Source organism: Oratosquilla oratoria, chromosome 35 (assembly GCF_046742065.1).
Source record: "Oratosquilla oratoria isolate Oo_2021 chromosome 35, ASM4674206v1, whole genome shotgun sequence".
Classification (NCBI taxonomy): domain Eukaryota; kingdom Metazoa; phylum Arthropoda; class Malacostraca; order Stomatopoda; family Squillidae; genus Oratosquilla; species Oratosquilla oratoria.
Window position 1 is genome coordinate 15,033,207 of NC_134811.1, and position 20,557 is coordinate 15,053,763.

General features: G+C 40.1%; 1 protein-coding gene across 1 annotated transcript; it reads left to right on the forward strand.

The window, feature by feature from the left end:
* Positions 1-5,043: 5,043 nt before the first annotated feature.
* On the forward strand, positions 5,044-19,974 carry LOC143018555 (beta-1,3-galactosyltransferase 1-like). Its single transcript, XM_076174015.1, has 6 exons — positions 5,044-5,293; positions 5,558-5,713; positions 7,173-7,389; positions 10,033-10,125; positions 14,834-15,018; positions 17,872-19,974. Exons 1-6 carry the CDS (start codon positions 5,060-5,062, stop codon positions 17,965-17,967), a joined length of 981 nt encoding a protein of 326 aa, XP_076030130.1. The 5' UTR covers positions 5,044-5,059; the 3' UTR covers positions 17,968-19,974.
* The last annotated feature ends 583 nt before the right edge of the window (positions 19,975-20,557 follow it).

Genomic DNA, 20,557 nt, shown 5'->3' on the forward strand with positions numbered 1-20,557 from the left:
TTTGTTTACAAAACGTGATTACATTTCCCCCGCTGGATGTCTCTCTATGCACAGCCACTTGTGCGCATTTCATCTTGAGGGGATGAGAGTAGTACTATTGTAGTTGTTGTTGTTGTTGTTGTTGTTGGTTATCTAGCTTATTCTCCCCTTTGTAGTCTCCCTGTGACGTCATCGTCTGACGTCATCGTCATCGTCTGACGTCATCGTCATCGTCTGACGTCATTCAGACGTCATCGTCTGAACTATGTTTGTCCCAAAATCCGATATCGCAGCTTGGCGTGGCGTCGCTTTCGCCAGGCGATTTTATTGAACTAAGAGACCCGCCCTTCTTGAAAGAAAAACTAAAAAATGTCAATTCCATCTCAATGCATCAGTTGATGGAAAGGCTTGGAAAGTGTGAGAGGAACAAATAATTATGTATTTTGGACCATAAACCTATTCTGGTTAAGAATTAATATATTAACGTGACGAAAACCAGAATAAAAGTGCTACCCGATACGGACGAGGTTAAAAACATTAACGGTGGTATTCTTAAAAAAAAAATCCTTATATAAATCTTATATAAACCCTGGAAGGGAAAGATTTATATAAGGAAAGAATTTCTTAAGAATGCCACCGTAAGATTCTTACGGTGGTATTCTTTAAAGAAAAATCCTTATATAAATCTTTCCCTTCCAAGATTTATAAAAGGAAAGTATTTTTTTAAGAATACCACCGTAAGATCACACCTGTAGTTACTACAACGAACATTTCAACCCGACCCACCTGTAGTTACTACAACGAACACTTCAACCTATCCCACTGTACATCAACACTAAGCAAATACCCATTTCAACAATTCAATGAACATCTTGTAACCTTCTTACAATAAAAGTGAATTTAATCGAAATCACAGGAACCCAAGAATAGCGAAAGACCACTATCACAGGCATCCCCATGGGACAGGTTTGGGTGTCCGAAGGAGTACGTGGGTGAGCGTGAGAGGTGGGTGATTGACGTTAGGTGACATGAACGCGGTAACCTGAGACGTGTCTGCCCTCTATCGGCAACGCAATCATCTCCTTCAATATAGTTTGTCTGATGCGGCCATAAGGATCAGTTTTGCCTGCTCCAGCGATCTTCCCCCCACCCACCCACCCCCGGACACCAACCCTTCATTCCCTCCCCCCTCCCCCTCTCCCACCATGGGGGGTGTCCTCAAGAGTGCATTATTTGACTTTATCTAATTTTTCCCTTGTTAAAGTTGCACCATTGCAAAAATTGAAGTGAATAAAATAAACAGATAAAATCAAATAAGTAAAATGTGCAAAATATATGAAATAGATAAAATAGAATAAATCAATTAAATAAAAAATTATTAAATAAATTAAATAACATATAACAAAATAGACAAATAAAATTAATCTATTAAAAACAAATTAAACAAACAAATAAATAGAAATTAATATAGATTCAAAAATTATATCTCTACACTTACACTTGAGAGGGACGACCCGAACTGGGACTCGCTGCACTCAGGGGTAACCTCCTTTCTACGAAACGACAGCCGGCTACCAAGAACACCTCCTTGTCTCTCTGTCTTGCATTTGTTTGTCTGTCCATCTGTCTTGTCTGTGTGTGTGTGTGTGTGTGTGTGTGTGTGTGTGTGTGTGTGTGTGTGTGTGTGTGTGTGTGTGTGTGTGTGTGTGTGTGTGTGTGTGCGTGCGTGCGTGTGTGTGTGTGTATTTACCTAGTTGTATTATACGGGAAGGGAGCTATGCTCGTGGTGCCCGTCTTTGTATCTTTCAGCATCAAGTGTATTCTTAAAATCGTGAATAGTATTTGCACACACTGTTTTTTCATCTAAGTTGTTCCATATATCCAGCATTCTGTGTGGGAAGCTATTCTTTTTCCTATCTCTTCTATAGTTGTCCTTTTTGAGTTTCTTTTCATGACCTCTTGTTTTTCCATTGCCATTCTTTAGTAAATATTTTCTGTGTGTGTGAATGTGTGTGTGTGTGTGTGTGTGTGTGTGTGTGTGTGTGTGTGTGTGTGTGTGTGTGTGTGTGTGTGTGTGTGTGTGTGTGTGTGTGTGTGTGTGTGTGTGTGTGTGTGTGTGTGTGTGTGTGTGTGTGTGTGTGTGTGTGTGTGTGTGTGTGTGTGTGTGTGTGTGTGTGTGTGTGTGTGTGTGTGTGTGTGTCTTGCAGACAGCTCCAGGCACAACTCATCTGCTTACGCAGGTTCCTCCTTCAAGGTCTTCTCTCAACACATCTCTTGAGAAGTACGTCCGAGTTGCTACGCGCTGGTTATAAAGCGAAAGCACCATAAGTAAACAAACAAATAAACAATACACGAAGAAATAAAAAAAAAATACACGAATGAATAAAAACAAATTTGATAAATAGATAGAAATAAAATAAATGAATAAATACATACATAAATAAATAATGGCATGAATGAATAAACAAATAATTAAATATATGCATCAATGAATGCAATGAATACCCTCCTCAAGTACCGGGCTGAATTACAACGCGACGGCCATAAACGTAAGAAGAAAAAGTTGGACGTCAACTGTGGGAGCGTCCTCGCTCGCTCTCCACAGCACCGAACACGCCACTAGTGCTCCATTATAATTAATCATATATATTTCATCATTTATTTTTATTATCATTAGTAGTAGTGGTTATTATTATTATTATTATTATTATTATTATTATTATTATTATTATTATTATTATTATTATTATTATTATTATTATTATTATTATTATTATTATTATTATTATTATTATTATTATTATTATTATTATTATTATCACTATTATCATTATCATTTATCTATCTATATACCAAGAGTTTTTCCCCCTTATAAGGGAGGTAGCCCAGTCAATGGCATGTACCTACTCCCACCCCCTTTCCCTCCTCCCATCTTAGTTCCTTCTGGACGACGAGTAAGCTTTATCATTATTATAATACCAGAATAATCATGCCACAAAACATGAACTTTGTATCAGTATCTCTTCTGTGCATAACATAGTTAAAGAAATAAATAAATATTTAAAAAGAGTGTACGAAGACGCAAGACGTATCAATCCAAACAACGGGTTCTTGTCTGTCATGTGACAATGTGTTTGAACGAGAGAACATAGTGACGACGTTATTTTCACCGTACGGTGATCCCCCCTCCACATTATTCTCACCAAACTGTGATTACAGCTTCCTAAGTAATTTTGATCTTATTTTCTTCTCACAGATGTCATTAGACAACATTTTCTTAACTGTCGGGATGGTTCACGTGAGTAAAACCACTTAGAAGATATCAGAATACTCGCATATCAAATCACGCAGTCAATGAGTGGGTTAGGTTACGTTACACTGTACTGAGGGTAGAACCCTCGAGTAAACCTTTGGCGACGAAATGTAATCGTAAACAGTGATGAGGGCGGAGAAACTCTTGGTCCAAGGAAGTGTTCTCTACTGCCCGCAAGTCTTTAGTGCAGAGCCTGTGTGCGCATGTATTGGGAAGGACGTTGACCGGTTATGTTTGTGTGTACCAGACAAGGCGCAAACATACGTAATGACTGCTTATCGACCCTTACTTCCAATATCAGTTTTTTTTTAGTGTCTGTGTGTGTGTGTGTGTGTGTGTGTGTGTGTGTGTGTGTGTGTGTGTGTGTGTGTGTGTGTGTGTGTGTGTGTGTGTGTGTGTGTGTAATAATAATAATAATAATTTACGGTTTATTGGGTATAGCAGCATTTCTGCTGAAAATATACAACCTACAAGAAAATAACAATATAATACTATGACAGTGAGTAGACGTTGTTACAAGCATTCAAAAACTAGACAAATAAAACAGCAGGCTTAGTAATAGGTATGTGTGTGTGTGTGTGTGTGTGTGTGTGTGTGTGTGTGTGTGTGTGTGTGTGTGTGTGTGTGTGTGTGTGTGTGTGTGTGTGTGTGTGTGTCCGCGCGCGCACGTGAAACAAGAACGGTACCCCCCTGAGCACTCCGGAGTTCTTCGTCACCCGATCTTAGTCAAACATTTCCTTTCATCGTCTTGATGGGTCGAGGGTACGAAGCGGATAAGGATAAGGGGCGGGCGAACGAGGTCAAGCCTGAAGCTATCACGGCGAAGGCATCAGCGGGAAGTTGGAATCCGGAGCGAGAGATAAAACAACGTCAATTGGCGTTTCTGAAGGTCTAATCTGGCTTCAGGAATCTCTGAAGGACTCTTTGACTTCAGGAGTCTCTGAAAGTCTATCTAGCTTAAGGATTTCCTGAAATGTTTTGGATTCAGGAGACTGAAGGTCTCTCTGGCTTCAGAAGACTGTAGGTCTCTTTGGCTTCAGAAGTCTCTGAAGGTCTCTTTGACTTCAGGAATCCCTGAAGGTCTCTCTGGCTTCAAGAGACTCTGAATGTCTCTACGGTTTCAGAAGTTTCTGAGTGTCTCATTAGCTACAGGAGTTTCTACAGGTCTCTCTGGTTTCAGGAGTCTCTGAAGGTCTCTCTGGCCTCAGGAGTCTCTGAAGGTCTCTCTGACTTCAGGAATCTCTGAAGGTCTCTCTGGATTCAGTAGACTCTGAAGGTCTCTCTGGGCTCAGTAGACTCTGAAGGTCTCGTTGGATTCAGTAGACTCTGAAGGTCTCTCTGTCTTCAGAAGTCTCTGAAGGTCTCTCTGTCTTCAGAAGTCTCTGAAGGTCTCTCTGTCTTCAGAAGTCTTCCTGCTTTCCTGACGAAGACCCAGTCTCCTCAGGCGGAGATAGAGTCCCTTCTCGTAAACCCGTTTTAGATGACATGAAGATGTTTTGTTAACCATTCGCGAGATTGGTGTGTTTGTTTGTTTTACCACGTCAAGCCGACGCTGCAAGGTCGCTTCTCCTTCATCGGGGTTTCAGTAATTCGGGCCGATGTTCCTCTCCGATGTCTCTCTCACAAGATCCACCACATCCAGGTTCTCATCAATGTCCCCACCCCTTCCCTAATTCCCACCAAAGACCCGCCAAGATAAACCAAAACATTAATTCGACCGATAATGACATTTTCTTTCTTCTTTTCAGATGGAATTACATCTTCAAAATGCCACGACGGAATCGATTCGTCTCGATGATGATGTACTGCGTTGCTCTTGGGCTCCTGGTCCTCCTGGCCATTACTCGCCTCCGAGGGGACTTGAGCGACCCCGAAGCGAGCGCTGTGGGAGGGCGAGCCAGCAGCGGACCAAAGAAGGCCCACACGGTCACGCGGCCCATTAATCCTCATGACTTCCACATGATCATGAATAACCCGAAGATATGCACGGATATGAAGGAGGCAAGTGTTATGTTCGTCATCACACGAGACGAAACATCGTGTCTTTTTTTTCTTCTTTTCTGTCAATGCTCTTCGTCGACTAACACGATAAAAGCCGATTTAACGATTTTTTTCGTCTCGTGTGAAGGACACTTTACGTGTAGTGACTATGTGACAATGCAACTTATAATGACCTACATAATAATTCATGATGACGTCATTTGTGTGATAACGTAATGTATTCTATTGACTACCCTCTCACCTCTTTCTCACGAATTATTTCAGATGAATCTCCTCGTTCTCGTGAGTTCGGCCGTGCCCAACTTCTACCGCCGTCAGGCGATCCGTGAGACCTGGGGAGGCTCCACTGCCCTCGAGGGGTTCAACGCCAAGCTGGTCTTCCTCCTGGGCAATCCTCACGACTCGAGCATTCAGCCTCAGGTGAGCAGTGCCGACGCCAACAACGGTCGTTCGAGTTAGCATTTGACAAAACAAAAGACGATAAAACAATTAAATGAATGTATAAATAAATAGATAAATTATATATACATATATATATGTATAAATACATAGATAAATTATATATACATATATATCAATGATTAGATAAGTAAATGAACTAATTAATATAGTGGGAATCTAACATTCTGAAGAAGTTTTCAGTATTCATAACGAGTGCACCTTTCGCAATCAGACCTAGAATATCAACCTCTTCGGAACGTGTTCCGAACCGTGGGAAAATCCCGAATTTTATATATCCCAATAGGGATACTAGTAGAGAAAATATATGGTAATAAAATTGTCTGGCAGCAGTTAGAATAAGTCCCTCAACCACTTTTAACCCTTTCGATCCAAGAACCTCCCTAATTGATCTTATTTTAGCTCACGTCGTTCGATTTTATTGTTTCGAATCATCCACCCTCAAAACATCGACACCTCATTTCCACGTGGCTGGGAAACTTACCACGAAAAGATTAATTGAAATGATGATATACAATTAACTGTTAATAGGGATAATCATTTGATAGTTATGACAACAATATTAATGATAGTAATATCAACAACAACAACAACAACAACAACAATAATAATGATAATAATAATAATAATAATAATAATAATAATAATAATGATAATAATAATAATAATAATAATAACAATAATAATAATATTAATAATAATAATAATAATGATAATAATAATAATAATAATAATAACAATAATGACAATAATGATAGTAATGATAGTAATGATGGTAATGATAATAATGATAATAATTTTGATAACAATAATAATGATACTAATGATACAAATGGTACTAATGAAAATAATGATAATAATAATAATAATAATGATAATGATAATGACAATAGTGATAATAATAATAATAATAATAATAATAATAATAATAATAATAATAATAATAATAATGATAATAATAATGATAATAATAATAAAAATAATAATAATAATGATAATAATAATAATAATAGTAATAATAATAATGATAATAATAATAATAATAATGATAAATAATTATGACACAAGTGGAATCCTAAACAAAGAAATTATGGCGTTGTCCTCGTTTAGAGAAATAGATAACCAAGTAAATAGATAAACAAATAAAACAAACTATAGACACATGAATACATTGATGAATGTATAAACAAATGAATAAAGAAATGAATAAATAAGTAGACAAAGGAATAAATAAATAAATGATAAGTTGGAGGATAAATGAATATAATTGATTAATAAATAGTTATATAAATAAGCTAGTTTAGAAATAAAAAAACAATACCCACCTTTTTCCTAACCCCCCCCCCCCCCATTTGCACAACGTCCCAGCGTTCCTTACCACTCGCTCCTCCAGTCACCTCCTCCTTGACTTCTCCGGCAGGTAGTCGAAGAGTATCGCACCCACGGCGATGTCCTGCAGGAGGACTTCCTCGACTCGTACCTCAACCTGACCCTCAAGACGGTGATGGGCCTCAAGTGGGCGTGGCGGCACTGCCCCCAAGCCCGGTTCGTCCTCAAAACGGACGACGACATGTACGTCAATGTCCCGCTCCTGCTGGGAATGCTGCAGGAGCAGGGGAGCACCCGATATATCACAGGTTAGTTCGGAGGCAGTGCTCGGAGTAGAGCCCCGTCTGCCACACTGGGCGTCCACGTAGTGTCTGCAGACATAAAAGAGAATATTATTCTCAATGACGAACTCGCCGCAAACAGTATACGATGAATCAATAAAATAGATAAATTAATTAATTGATTAATACTATGAAATATAATAAGTGGATAACTAAAGGTCCCACTTCGGTGCGTGATCTGCGCGCAAAAGCTATCTGCAACAAATTCTACTTTTAAACTGTGATTTATTTGTCGATTTTATCAGTATTATAGCATATATTTTTCAATTCATAAATAAATAAATAAATAAATAAATAAATAAGTAAAAAGTAACTAAAAGACACATTTGAAATACAGAGACAAAGTAACATTTCATACAAATACTCATGCAACCAAAACAAAAATGGAAAACTTTGTAATGAATATATAGATTGTGCACAACAAAAACAATAAACTAACACCTCACGAATAAACACATGAAAATAGCTCATAACAGCCTACATCTTAACACAACTATTATGACCAGAAATAGTTCTATGAGAAAATAAAAATCCTGAAACCAGAATTGAAAAGAACACACCACCCATAAATTAACATAATCAAAGTGAAACGTTGGAACTGTTTGGAGCTTCTCGCGGACACTCATGCCGCCAAAGACATCTTTCGCGAATTGGTATGCAATGTCTTTTTTATATCAATATTTATTAAGGTATAAAATAAACAAACAATTCCTATCCTAAACTAGGAAATACTCTTATCTTATAGAAATATACTTGTATAAATTTTTTTTTTCTGTTGATAACATTATAAATTGTACACCGCGCACTTCGGTAGTTTCACGCGTCGATCAAACACCGAAATAGCACCCACAAAGAATTGATGAAATTAAAAACAAGAACAAATTAAACAGATGGAAATAATAAACAAATTGATTAATTAATAGAATAAGTAAACCGAACATTTTTGCTGATTTCCCTCAGAACAATATTCTCGCTTAGGGGATTTTATTGACCACAGCACACAATAACACATTTACAATCACAATACATTAAAATCAGTGAATGGTCCAACAGAAGCTCCAATAATTGTACATTCAATAAACCTTAACCACAAGAATGGCCTTCAATTGGAGGACACAATATTGCAGCAGATATTCGTAACCTTAAAAATAACCTCAAAATTGACGAGACAATACCAAGGCAAACTAGTAACATATACAATTTTACATAAGAGAATAACACTTAACAAGAAATCAAAAGAAAAAAAAAATGTCAATTAAATAAAATAAGATAGATAAATAATTAAATAAGATAAAATAAAAATAAATAAATAAGATAACGTTAAATTAATAAATCAGTAAGATAATTATAAATATATAAACAAGAGAAAATAATTTCTTGTGTTGTTGAAACGATAACAAAACATGAATGGGAACACGGACAGGAAGGCGGCTGGCGTCAGTTCAAAGAAGGTCATCGCTCCACCGGTGACCTTGTGACCTTTGTAGTTGTTTACTTTCGCTATACAGTCTCTGTCCATTTCAACTCGCCAGAAGAAAAAAATACAAAATAAAAAAAATGGTCGTCAAATGCCGCGGCCACATGAACCTTGTCCATGAACTTTCAGAACTGTACAAATATGTCTTTCGTTATTATCTATTGACACTACTTTAGCATATATATACATTATATATATATATATATATATATAAATATATATATATACATATAAATATATATATATGTATATATATATACATATAAATATATATATATACATATAAATATATATATATATATATATATATATGTGTGTGTGTGTGTGTGTGTGTGTGTGTGTGTGTGTGTGTGTGTGTGTGTGTGTGTGTGTGTGTGTGTGTGTGTGTGTGTGTGTGTGTGTGTGTGTGTGTGTGTGTGTGTGTGTGTGTGTGTGTGTGTGTGTTCGCGCGCGCGCGTGTGTGTGTGTAAACCCTGACGAGCCAGCCGGTCACAGGTGGTCGAGTACTGATCTTGCGTTTCCAGCTGGGGGTAGGCGTGGGGGTTATGGGTGGGATTTTTTTTTTTTTTTTTTTTTTTTTTTTTTTTTTTTTTGTGAAAAGTCCCTCCCACGGGCTTTGTTTGAGCCCGTGCGGTGGTGTTGACGGAAGACACACCTTACAGAGAGGAAGTGGAACGGTGTAGCTAGTCAGAGGAGAATAGTGGCAGTGGAAAAGAGAAGCTGCAGCTGTTAGAGCGGCGGCGGACGCTCTAGTAGCTGACGGAACCCGTAGGGGCTTTGGAGGCGGCAGAGGCGGCTCAAAGACCTTCAGGGGGCACCAGTGGGGGGAATGAATACGTTTAACCCTTTCCCTGCGTTTCTGTGATTTATTCTAGTTGTCACCAGGCGATTATTATTCGATTAGATGTATTCTGATTGACCCTTTCACTATATTTCACAATTTCAGTTGTCACATCAGCTGCCGCAATCCGATTTTTATCACTTGAGGAAGGATGGGATCTCTCTGGAGTAAAAGATTACACTTTCCCAATAATTTAAATTTTGAATTTATTACACCTGTCGCCAGGTGATTTTAATCAAATTTTACTGTCCCACCCCCGGATAACCTGTCCTCTTTCTCTCTTCCCGGACAGGTTGCATTAAGCAAAGAAAGTCCTTCCGGCCGGTCAACCTACCGGCGGGAATGCCGCTGCCTCCCGGACACCCGGCCTTCGCCGCAGGTGCAGGTGAGTCTTCCTCCTCCTCCTCCTCCTCCTCCTCCTCCTCCTCCTCCCCTAGGGTCGTCCTCCCACCGTCGTCAGCTACGCCTTCAGGAGGGACCCGGCTGGCGAAGTACAAAGGTATTCGTAAACACACACACAGTAGCGCAGTGGTTACAATTCGCGGCCGCCACTACGGCGGTCCGGGTTCGAACCCCCCCCCCGGACTGAAATAAATTCAGTATCACTGCTCTGCGAGTCGTTACTCCAACTCTCGTGGAGGAAAATAGCTGTCGATCACGAGTCCAACACGTGATCCAAGACCATGGTGAATCACACACATACACACGCATATGCAAACAAGTTGGGGTGTCCGTGTGTATATATATAGTCAGCAGTACCCACAGACCGGGCCATATATGACCTCTGAGCTCTCATCCGTAGGGGTAGTAACTGTGGTTCACGAGACCAACACGTGATCCAGAACCATGGTAAATCACACAGAGTGACAACTGCAGCATCTAAAACGTCATTGCGCATGCGTGGAGTGTCGGTGACAGAGTTATGCGCATCCGGCGAGGGCAAGTGGGTGAGTTGTGAGGATCATTCAGAAGGATAAGAGACTTCGTGTAATCAGGAGGTCTTTCATGGCACCAGAGGATCATAGTGCTACAAACCGGTAATGCATCTTCAGCGCCAGGTCAACTTGTTTGTTTTTTTTTTTTGTTTTTTTTTTTTTACCCCTTCTGTGCCGGGTGGCACCTTTTCCTTTCTTTTTGGCTGCAGCCAGACGATATTATCAATACCCGTGACATCGGTATCAACGATATTATTATCATCAATATTATTGTTATAGTTATTATTATCATTATTATCATTATTATTATTATTATTATTATTATTATTATTATTATTATTATTATTATTATTATTAATAATAATATTATTATTACTGAGATGGGGGGAGAGTGGAGGGGAGTGGAGTGTATTTAGGGATGGAATGGGTGGGAATGATTTTGCCTTTTTCTTTTTGGCTACCTACCTTATAAAGGGGAAAAAGCCTTGGTATGTATGTATGTGTGTATGTATTACTACTTGTAATACATGTATGTATTACTACTTGTAATACATGTATGTATTACTACTTGTAATACATGTATGTATTACTACTTGTAATACATGTATGTATTACTACTACTACTACATGTAATACATGTATGTATTACTGTACTACTACTACTACTGCTATTATTATTATTGTTATTATTATTATTATTATTATTATTATTATTATTATTATTACTATTATTATTATTATTTATTAATTATTATTATTATTATATTAATTATTATTATTATTATTATTATTATTATTATTATTATTATTATTATTATTATTATTATTATTATTATTATTATTATTATTATTATCATTACCATTATTACACTTTGCATTCAAAGCTATTATGGATAGACCCGTCCTCCTCCTAGCCCTCCATCAGTGTGGGGGGGAGGGGGAGACTTGAGGGGCGACCCAAGGAAGGCCGTTGGTGTTTTTACTGACATCAGTCTCCTCAGGAATCCCCCAAGGAGGAGCGTTGGGGCACAGGCAGGGCCTCCATGAGAATTCTTGCAAGGCGTTACAAGACCCCTTTGGGGCCCCGAGGCAGGCAAAGCTTTCTCACAACACTGAAGATTTTGTGCCCAGTAAATCTACGATTGGAAGCTCGCTGGGTGAGTGGGTTAGTGCGTCGTTACTTGCGGCGAAGGTCGAGGTGAGGGAGGTTCGAATCCTGACACCGGCGAAGTTGAACCAAGGGCATGGTTCATTGAATTCCACGCTACAAAGCCCTCTGTAAGGGGCACCGTCCTAGCCTCCCGATAGGGGGAAGTGTGTGACGTTAAACCATATCATCATCAAATCTACGATTATAAATACAAGTAAAAAAAAAAAAAGGAGAAAATGTGGTATGATAAGTATAGTGCTGTTTGTGAATGTTAGTGTATGTTGGGCTGGTGGTTAGTCGAAAATGTTGTATTCGAAAGGGGATGGAGGTTTCTGTGGGGCCCATCTTAGCTCTTGGGCCCCGGAAGAAAGTACAGGCCGGACACCCCCCCCACCCCCCTCCCTCTCATAGGCCCTGTGCACAGGACGAGGAGGGAGGAAGAGCTGGTCCTTGAGTATGGTCTCGTATGTTGCAGACGAGTTACGACTCAATGTGCTCGAGTGCTCTTCGACGGGTCACGGGGCCACCGTCGCTTTCCCCACCCTCCCTCCTTCTCAAGGGCTGGGGTTCCTGAGGTCGTCCTCGGGTGACCAGCGTCAAGGACTATCTCTGAAGGGTTCCTCAGTGGTCAGGGGCAAGGATCTTGTTCGTGGTAGGTCAACACGACTTCGCTACCGAAGGAAGTGGCCAAGGAAGAGAATAAAATCGCCTGACGACAGCAGGAATCAAGAAGAAACGTACCACCCAATAAGGAAGGGGTTGACATTTTCCTGTGACTCTGGCGTTTATAATCGACCATTCTGTTTCTATTTTTGCTGCCGAGAGAAACCAACACAAACGTTCAACACGCGTCTGTGACCTTTCATATATCGAGTTAAGCCACCCCATTTCGTATCTCGGGGTAAACTAACTTCCATTTGTCGAGGGTTTGATAGGAAAACCGCTACCTACCCCGCAAACGGCGGGGAGTCTTGATATTAATCTTCTTGCTGCACTCAGGCGATTCTATCCAGCCGAGAGACTTCTTCCGCCGATGAGGAGTAACGGCACACTTAGAGAGCTTTATTCTGGTGAACGTTAAATTATCAAAGCTTATATATATATATATGTATATATATATATATATATATATATATATATACATATATATATATATATATATATATATATATATATGTATATATATGTGTGTGTGTGTGTGTGTGTGTGTGTGTGTGTGTGTGTGTGTGTGTGTGTGTGTGTGTGTGTGTGTGTGTGTGTGTGTGTGTATTCACTTGGTCTTTCACTTGGTCTTTTGGATCACGTGTTCGACTCGTGATCGACAGCTATTTCCCTCCTGGAAGAGAGCTCAGAGCTCGTAGGTCCGATCTATGGGTAATGCTATGACCTTTCACACACACACACCCCCAACTCCCCGCCCACGAGAGTCAGAGTAACGACCCGAAGCGCAGCTGTACCGAAATTAATTTCGGCCCTGGGCAGGATTCGAACCAAGCACTACGCGCACCACCATGCTAGTAGTTCATCGTTCTACCAACTGCGCCACCGAGTGTGTGTGTGTGTGTGTGTGTGTGTGTGTGTGTGTGTGTGTGTGTGTGTGTGTGTGTGTGTGTGTGTGTGTGTGTGTGTGTGTGTGTGTGTGTATACATATGCCTGTATTGACACATTTTGATTTGGTAGCTCTGACAACGGGATTCGAACCCTTTATAGTGTGGCCCTTTACCATCTTGATCCGAGGACGCCACCGACTCTGTTCGTCCCCTTAGCCCGGGCGAGACCTCCGGGGCAGCCGGACGGCGTCATCGACGTGACTGGGCAATTGTCAAGTGTTCTTTTGATTTATGAAACGATTCGAATTTGCAAGGACACGTGCGAGAGTGCGTGTGTGCGTGCGTGCGTCCGTGTGATTGCAGGTGCGCGTATCCTGCGCGCTTGCACGTTTGTTACTTTTTTTTCCTGTTCCAAAGAACGACCAGTAGTTAAAAAGAAACAAATAAATAAATGCATTATAACTATATGACTGACCCGGGACACACTTCTCCGAAGGAACGGATTGATATTTATGCCAACTGACAGTCAAATGGAATTATGTCAATAGAATCAGACAAGAAACAATGGTCTCAAACTGTCCGGAAATAGATTCAATTTGGAAGTAGGTAGAAACAACTTTGCCAACCGTGTAGTTAATGAATGGAATAAACTTCCTGCACAGGTAGTGCAATGTAGTTCAGTTCGAAGCTTTAAGAATCATTTAGATAAATACCTAAGTAAGATGCTGTAATGATTATAATTTATCTTGTATTATTTGTTTTTGTTTTGTTATCATTTGTCTGTCTGATTTTCATTTATTATTAGTTATATGTCAATTTATTATTATTTACTATTTACCTGTTTGTTTATTATTTAACTATACCTATGCATTTATTTATGTATTTTATATGTTATTTACATTATTATAGTTTTTATTTATTATTTTATTATTAATATGATTTTTTTTTTCGCATCCGACCTAGATATGGATCAAAAGGTCTCCTGTCGGCATGCTCCGCCTTTGTAATCCTTTGTAATCCTTTGTATGAAAGAGAGAGATAGAGTGAGAGAAAGAGAGTGTGATAGTGATAGAGAGAGAGAGAGAGAGAGAGAGAGAGAGAGAGAGAGAGAGAGAGGAAGAGAGAGAGAGAGAGAGAGAGGAAGAGAGAGAGAGAGAGAGAGAGAGAGAGAGAGAGAGAGAGAGAGAGAGAGAGAGAGAGAGAGAGAGAGAGAGAGAGAGAGAGAGAGAGAGAGAGAGAGAGAGAGAGAGAGAGAGAGAGAGAGAGAGAGAGAGAGAGAGAGAGAGAGAGAGAGAGAGAGAGAGAGAGAGAGAGAGAGAGGATAGCCTGCACACAGTCACACATACATGGCAATAAAAACCCATACTTTATACAATAACTTAAAAAAATAACACACTTTTTACAACGACCACCGCGATCTCGCTCGTTCACTGACGACGTTCTCCTTCTTTCGACCAGGCTACGTCCTAACGGGCGACCTTTTGCGAGAGCTATACATGGCCTCACTCTCCATCCGGACGATCCCCGTGGAGGATGTGTACGTGACGGCGCACCTGGCGCAGTCCGTGGGCGTCCACCCGCCGCGACACGACCCGCGCTTCAGTTGCGGCGAGATGGTCAACGAAGACTGCGACCTGGCGCAGGTAAGGGGTCTGGTCGGCAAGGAATAATTAAACAGAATAATACATACATACATACATATACCAAAGGCTTTTTCCCACTTACAAAGGTATGAAAAACACTCCCATCCATTTCATCCCTAACATACTCCACTCCCCTCCACCCTCTTCCCTCCCTCTTATCTTGGGACCTCCTGGATGACGGATCATCCCTGCATCTTGCCCATTGCACCGGGTCAGAGGCAGTGTTGCAAAACACAGCACATCCATAGAAAGGCTGCTTCCTTAAATCGGCGAGCCCCCCTCTCCGTCGCCTCATGCAGAAAAGGAGAAGACTGGGAGAAATCCCCTCGGGCTGCGTCAATTTATTTCTCACACATACTCCCTCACCCCCTCTCCCCCATCCACTCCCCCTCATGCATCACAGTATCATCTATACACAACCATTCTCCAATCACCCCTATCTTCTGTCCACTCCTTCCTCAACTGACATTCCCCACTTTCTCAATGCCCCTTTTACCTCATCCATCCATCTCATCCTAGGTCGACCCCTCATGTTCACTCCTTCCACACCTCTTTTACTAGTCTTTCTTCACTCATTCTTTCCATGTGTCCAAACCATCCCAATACTCTTTCATCAACCCTATCTCCCAACTCCCTTTCCATCCCCGTTCTCTTTCTCACCTCCTCATTTCTCAATATATCCATTCTAGTAACCACTATCATACTTCTCAGGCACCTCATCTCAAACACATTCAAACTCCTCCTCTTATGTTCCATGTTTCTGCCCAGTACAGTGCTGTCAGCACAATCACCCCTTCATAAAATCTCCTCTTAGCATCCATTCCCAAATGTCTATTTCTCATTACACTTTTTAATCCCTCAAGGCAGTTGCTTCTCTCAATCTACATTCTACCTCCACCTCCACTCCTCCCTTTCCTGCCACATTCGTACCCAAGTATCTAAAACTATCCACTTCCTCCAGTCTCTCTCCCTTAATACTCACTTCCAGTCTGCTGCCACTTTCTCCCCTTATACATCTCATCACCTTACTTTTCCCTACATAATATGTACATATTTATATATATAATATATATATATATATATATATATATATATATTTATTTATTTCTAAACAGAAATGTAGTAGCACATTTGTAAATGACACACAGGAAACCTACAGTCGGATGAGATTAACTTCGAATGAAAGAAGATTCTATATTTCGGCTATCAACTGTAGCCCTCTTCAGGAAAGTACTTTCCTGAAGAGGGCTACAGTTGATTGCCGAAATATAGAATCTTCTTTCATTCGAAGTTTATTTTCTCCGATTGTGGGTTTCCTGTGTGTCATATATATACATATATATATATATATATATATATATATATATATATATATATATATATATATATATATATATATATATACATACATACATATACCAAGGCTTTTTCCCCCTTCCAAGGGAGGTAGCCAAAAAAGGGAAAGGCATAAAAACACTCCCACCCATTTCATCCCTAAATACACTCCACACCCCTCCCACCCTTCCTCTCATCTGAGCACCTCCTGGATGACGGGTCATCCCTGCACCCTGCCCACCGCCCTGGGTCAGAAGCAGTGTCGCAAGACACAGTACATCCACAGCAAGGCCGCTTCATTTAATCGGCGACCCCCCCTCTCCGTCCCCCTTTGCATATAAGGCGAGGACGGGGAGAAATCCCTTCGGGCTGCGTCAAAATTTACTCACACATACTACCCCACCCCCCATTCCTCCTCATGCAGTCACAACATCATCCATATACAACCATTCTCCACTCACCTCTGTCTTCCATCCTCTCCCTTCCTTCCTCAACAGACATTCCCCTCTTCCCCAAAGCCCCCTTCACCCCATCCATCCACCTCATCCTAGGACGTCCCCTCATGTTCACTCCCTCCACATCTGCCTTCCATACCTCTTTTACTAGTCTTTCTTCACTCATTCTTTCCATGTGTCCAAACCATCCTAATATTCTTTCATCAACCCTCTCTCATATATATATATATGATTTCAAGAAGTCTACAGCGACAATGGCGTTGTTGAGCTTATATTGAAGCTTTAATTTGTCTCGTGCAACAAGTTTCTGTGCTGGTTCCAAATAGCTGAGAATGTGTCCAAAAGACACAGAAACTTGTTGCACGAGACACATTCTCAGCTATTTGGAACCAGCACAGAAACTTGTTGCACGAGACAAATTAAAGCTTCAATATAAGCTCAACAACGCCATTGTCGCTGTAGACTTCTTGAAATCATGTATACAACATGGCCTCCTACCAAAAATATATATATATGTATACATATATATTATATATGAACACATATATATATATATATGTATATATATATATATATATATATATATCATACTATCCATGACCGTCGCGCAGAGGATTCGAACCACTGCCAATAGACCCAAGAGAGTCCACAGCAACCGCCTTTGACCACACAACCACAGACGATCTAAAAGTGTACGAACTCGTAATCTAACTGATTACCGAGATTGGGGAGGTTGCTAACTGCGGGTGCTGTGGACTCTCTTGGGTCTATTGGCAGTGGTTCGAATCCTCTGCGCGACGGTCATGGATTGTATGATTGATGTCGCTGTCCACTAGCGAATTATTCACATATATATATATATATATGCCAAGAGCATCTTCCACCTTATAAGACAGCAGCCAGCCAAAGCATGCACCCTCTCCTATCTAGCACCTATTATTTCCCTCATTTTAGCTTCTCATGGATGAAGGGTTATCCTTACCTACCCACTGCCCGGGTCAGAATAAACATACAAATCCAGTTAAGTATTACTGAAAGGTTTTATGTCTCTTTATTCTTCCAGGCATTCACAGGACACAAAGTCAACCCTGAACGGATGTACCAGATCTGGGAGAAGCTTAACCCAAATGGAGTGGCCAGCCCCTGTTTCGACTTCTGACAAACTATTGCGAATGCACCAGAACCTCCTTAGCACTTTCACTATGCAGCAGGGACCTCCCTCAACTGAATGAAATTGTCTGGCAACAGAAAGAATATATACATCATTAATAGGGTTGACCCTTTTGCTGTGCAAAAGGCTTCCATAACGAAACGAAATTGCCCAAGAGAAGCCAGTACAAGCGTATATATCGCGAACAGCAGTGAAAAGGTTAATTGCATCATTCACATCCTACGTCATTTGCTGGATGTCCAAATGTCATCCATAACCTTTGTGCCCAAAGACACAATCTCCTTTAAGGAGGAAAATTCCATTGCAGAAATATCACTCAACATCCTCCATCTATGTCAGCACTGTGGCACCAAAGGGCTGTAGGGTATATAATAAACCATCTTGAGTATGCCCTCGCTGGCCACCCCTCTTATAAGAGGGGAAGGGCCATTTCGTATGTGCATGTATGTATGTATGCATCTCAAGTATGGCTGCCTTTGGACAATAACCTGGAGTTTGGTTACCAAATTATCAAGAACTACTAAGTGCCTTCAAGAAACCAGCAAAAACTACTTCGAGTCTTACCAACTCACTGGGTTATTATTTCATGGCTCTCTAGGTTGCTGGAATCAAGTTCATTTCTGTGTTGTTATCCAGGTTAGCACAGATGTTCCTCCACGTAAGACAGTGATTGATTGTTTTCTAGAAAGTGAATGAGTCTTTGGAAGAGTTATCAATGATATGGTGTCCAAACTATGTATCAGCTATAGGCAGTTGACTCAATACTTGTATGTAGCTCATGAAATTAAATACAATATAACTCAATTACCTATATCATCAACATGAAAATGACATGTATCAAGATATGCATGAATGCTTCAAACTAGTACTGCTTATCTGTACATGAAATAATTATAACAATGTGTATGTAACAAGATATCTGAGGAACTTCATCATATGTTGTGGATTTCAAACATTTGAAGATCACTGCATACAGAAGATAAACATGTCTGTAGGTCTGATGAAGCAGTGAGGAATTGTGAGTTTGTGAATTTTATAAAACCATGTGAACCGAAGAGCTGGAAGGAACAGGGCCACCAATACAAGGGGCCAAGTTTCTGTGCAAACCTGGATGATGAAGTAGTTTGTTACAACTACAAGCCTTGATACCCCCAAAGAGTAACTCTTAAATCTGAATTTTGTTCAGCTCATTATTTTTTGAAGCTGAAGATATATTACACATTGAATGACAGATATACTGCACCTAGAATTACAGATATATTGCACTTTGGATGACTCACTAGTCCCCATCATCTTTTTACAAATGAATAATAAATCTGTCATCTAATTCTATTCACCAACACATCTGCACTTCCTGATAGAATAAATGTTTTATCCCTAATTCATTATCAAATCTGGTTCATACATATGCCCATAACTCAACTAGTGACATTGTACAGATTAGTTTTTTTTTGTGTGTGAGCCTCTTTAACATTCCAGTTATTGATTTTATTTATGAAATGTGTATTGAATAAAACAAAAGCATGGTGGAGGCTATCCCTCCCATAGATGTCACATGGCCAACACTGTGGCCTGTGATCTGTGCCTGTAATGATCAGAACCAATTTTTTTTTCCTTTAACTCAAATACTTGATCATAAATTTAATTGTTAATCTGTACAAAACTAAGGAGCTTTAGCAAGGTTGTCATTACATCATCAGCAACAGTGGCCTTTGATTTTGTGACACCTTTCACCAACAGTCAATTTGCTCCTTGATACACATACTGATTTGTAGCCTGCATACTTATGTGTATTAACTGTCATTGTCATCTGACATGTTGCTAAAAGTCTTCTGCAGACAGGAGACCTTACTTTCAAGTTTGATTCCTTTCTCAGTCTTTGTGGAAGCCGAGTGGACCAATCCAGTTGTTTTGAATTTAGTTTTATATTTGTGTGTAACAGTCTGTGATATATATGTTTGATGGTACCGCCTATATATTCCAAATAAATATGTTTTGTAGAGATATATTTTCATTTTCCTTTAGGAAGACTGGATGAAGAGAGTGGCCATTGAGTGAGAGAGGGAGAGGGTAGAAGGTGCCCAATAGATGAGAGTAGATATTTTCATAGTATTCATGAGGCAATTATGCCAGAAATATGAGCTGGAAATAGACTAAGCAAAAGGTGTGAGGGTGGAGTCAAAAAGTGAATATGTACCTGGGTGATTGAGCTAAAGAAAAGTGAAAGATATTGCATTAATTTAACCTAATATGTACATACATATACCAAGGGCTTTTTTCCCTTACAAGGGAGGTAGCCAGTCAAAAGGCATATAAATCCACTCCCACAGATTTCATCACCACACACTCCACTCCCATTCACCACCCCTCCCTCCCTCTTATCTTGGCTCCTACTGGGTAATGGATCATCCCTGCATCTCGCCCATTGCCCTGGGTCAGAAGCATTGCAGCAAAACACAGCAAATCCACAGCAAGGCTGCTTCATTTAATTGGTGACCCTACCTCTCCATTCCCTCATGCAAAATGGAGAAGATGGGAAGAAATCCCTTTGGGCTGCATCAAAATATTATTCACACAT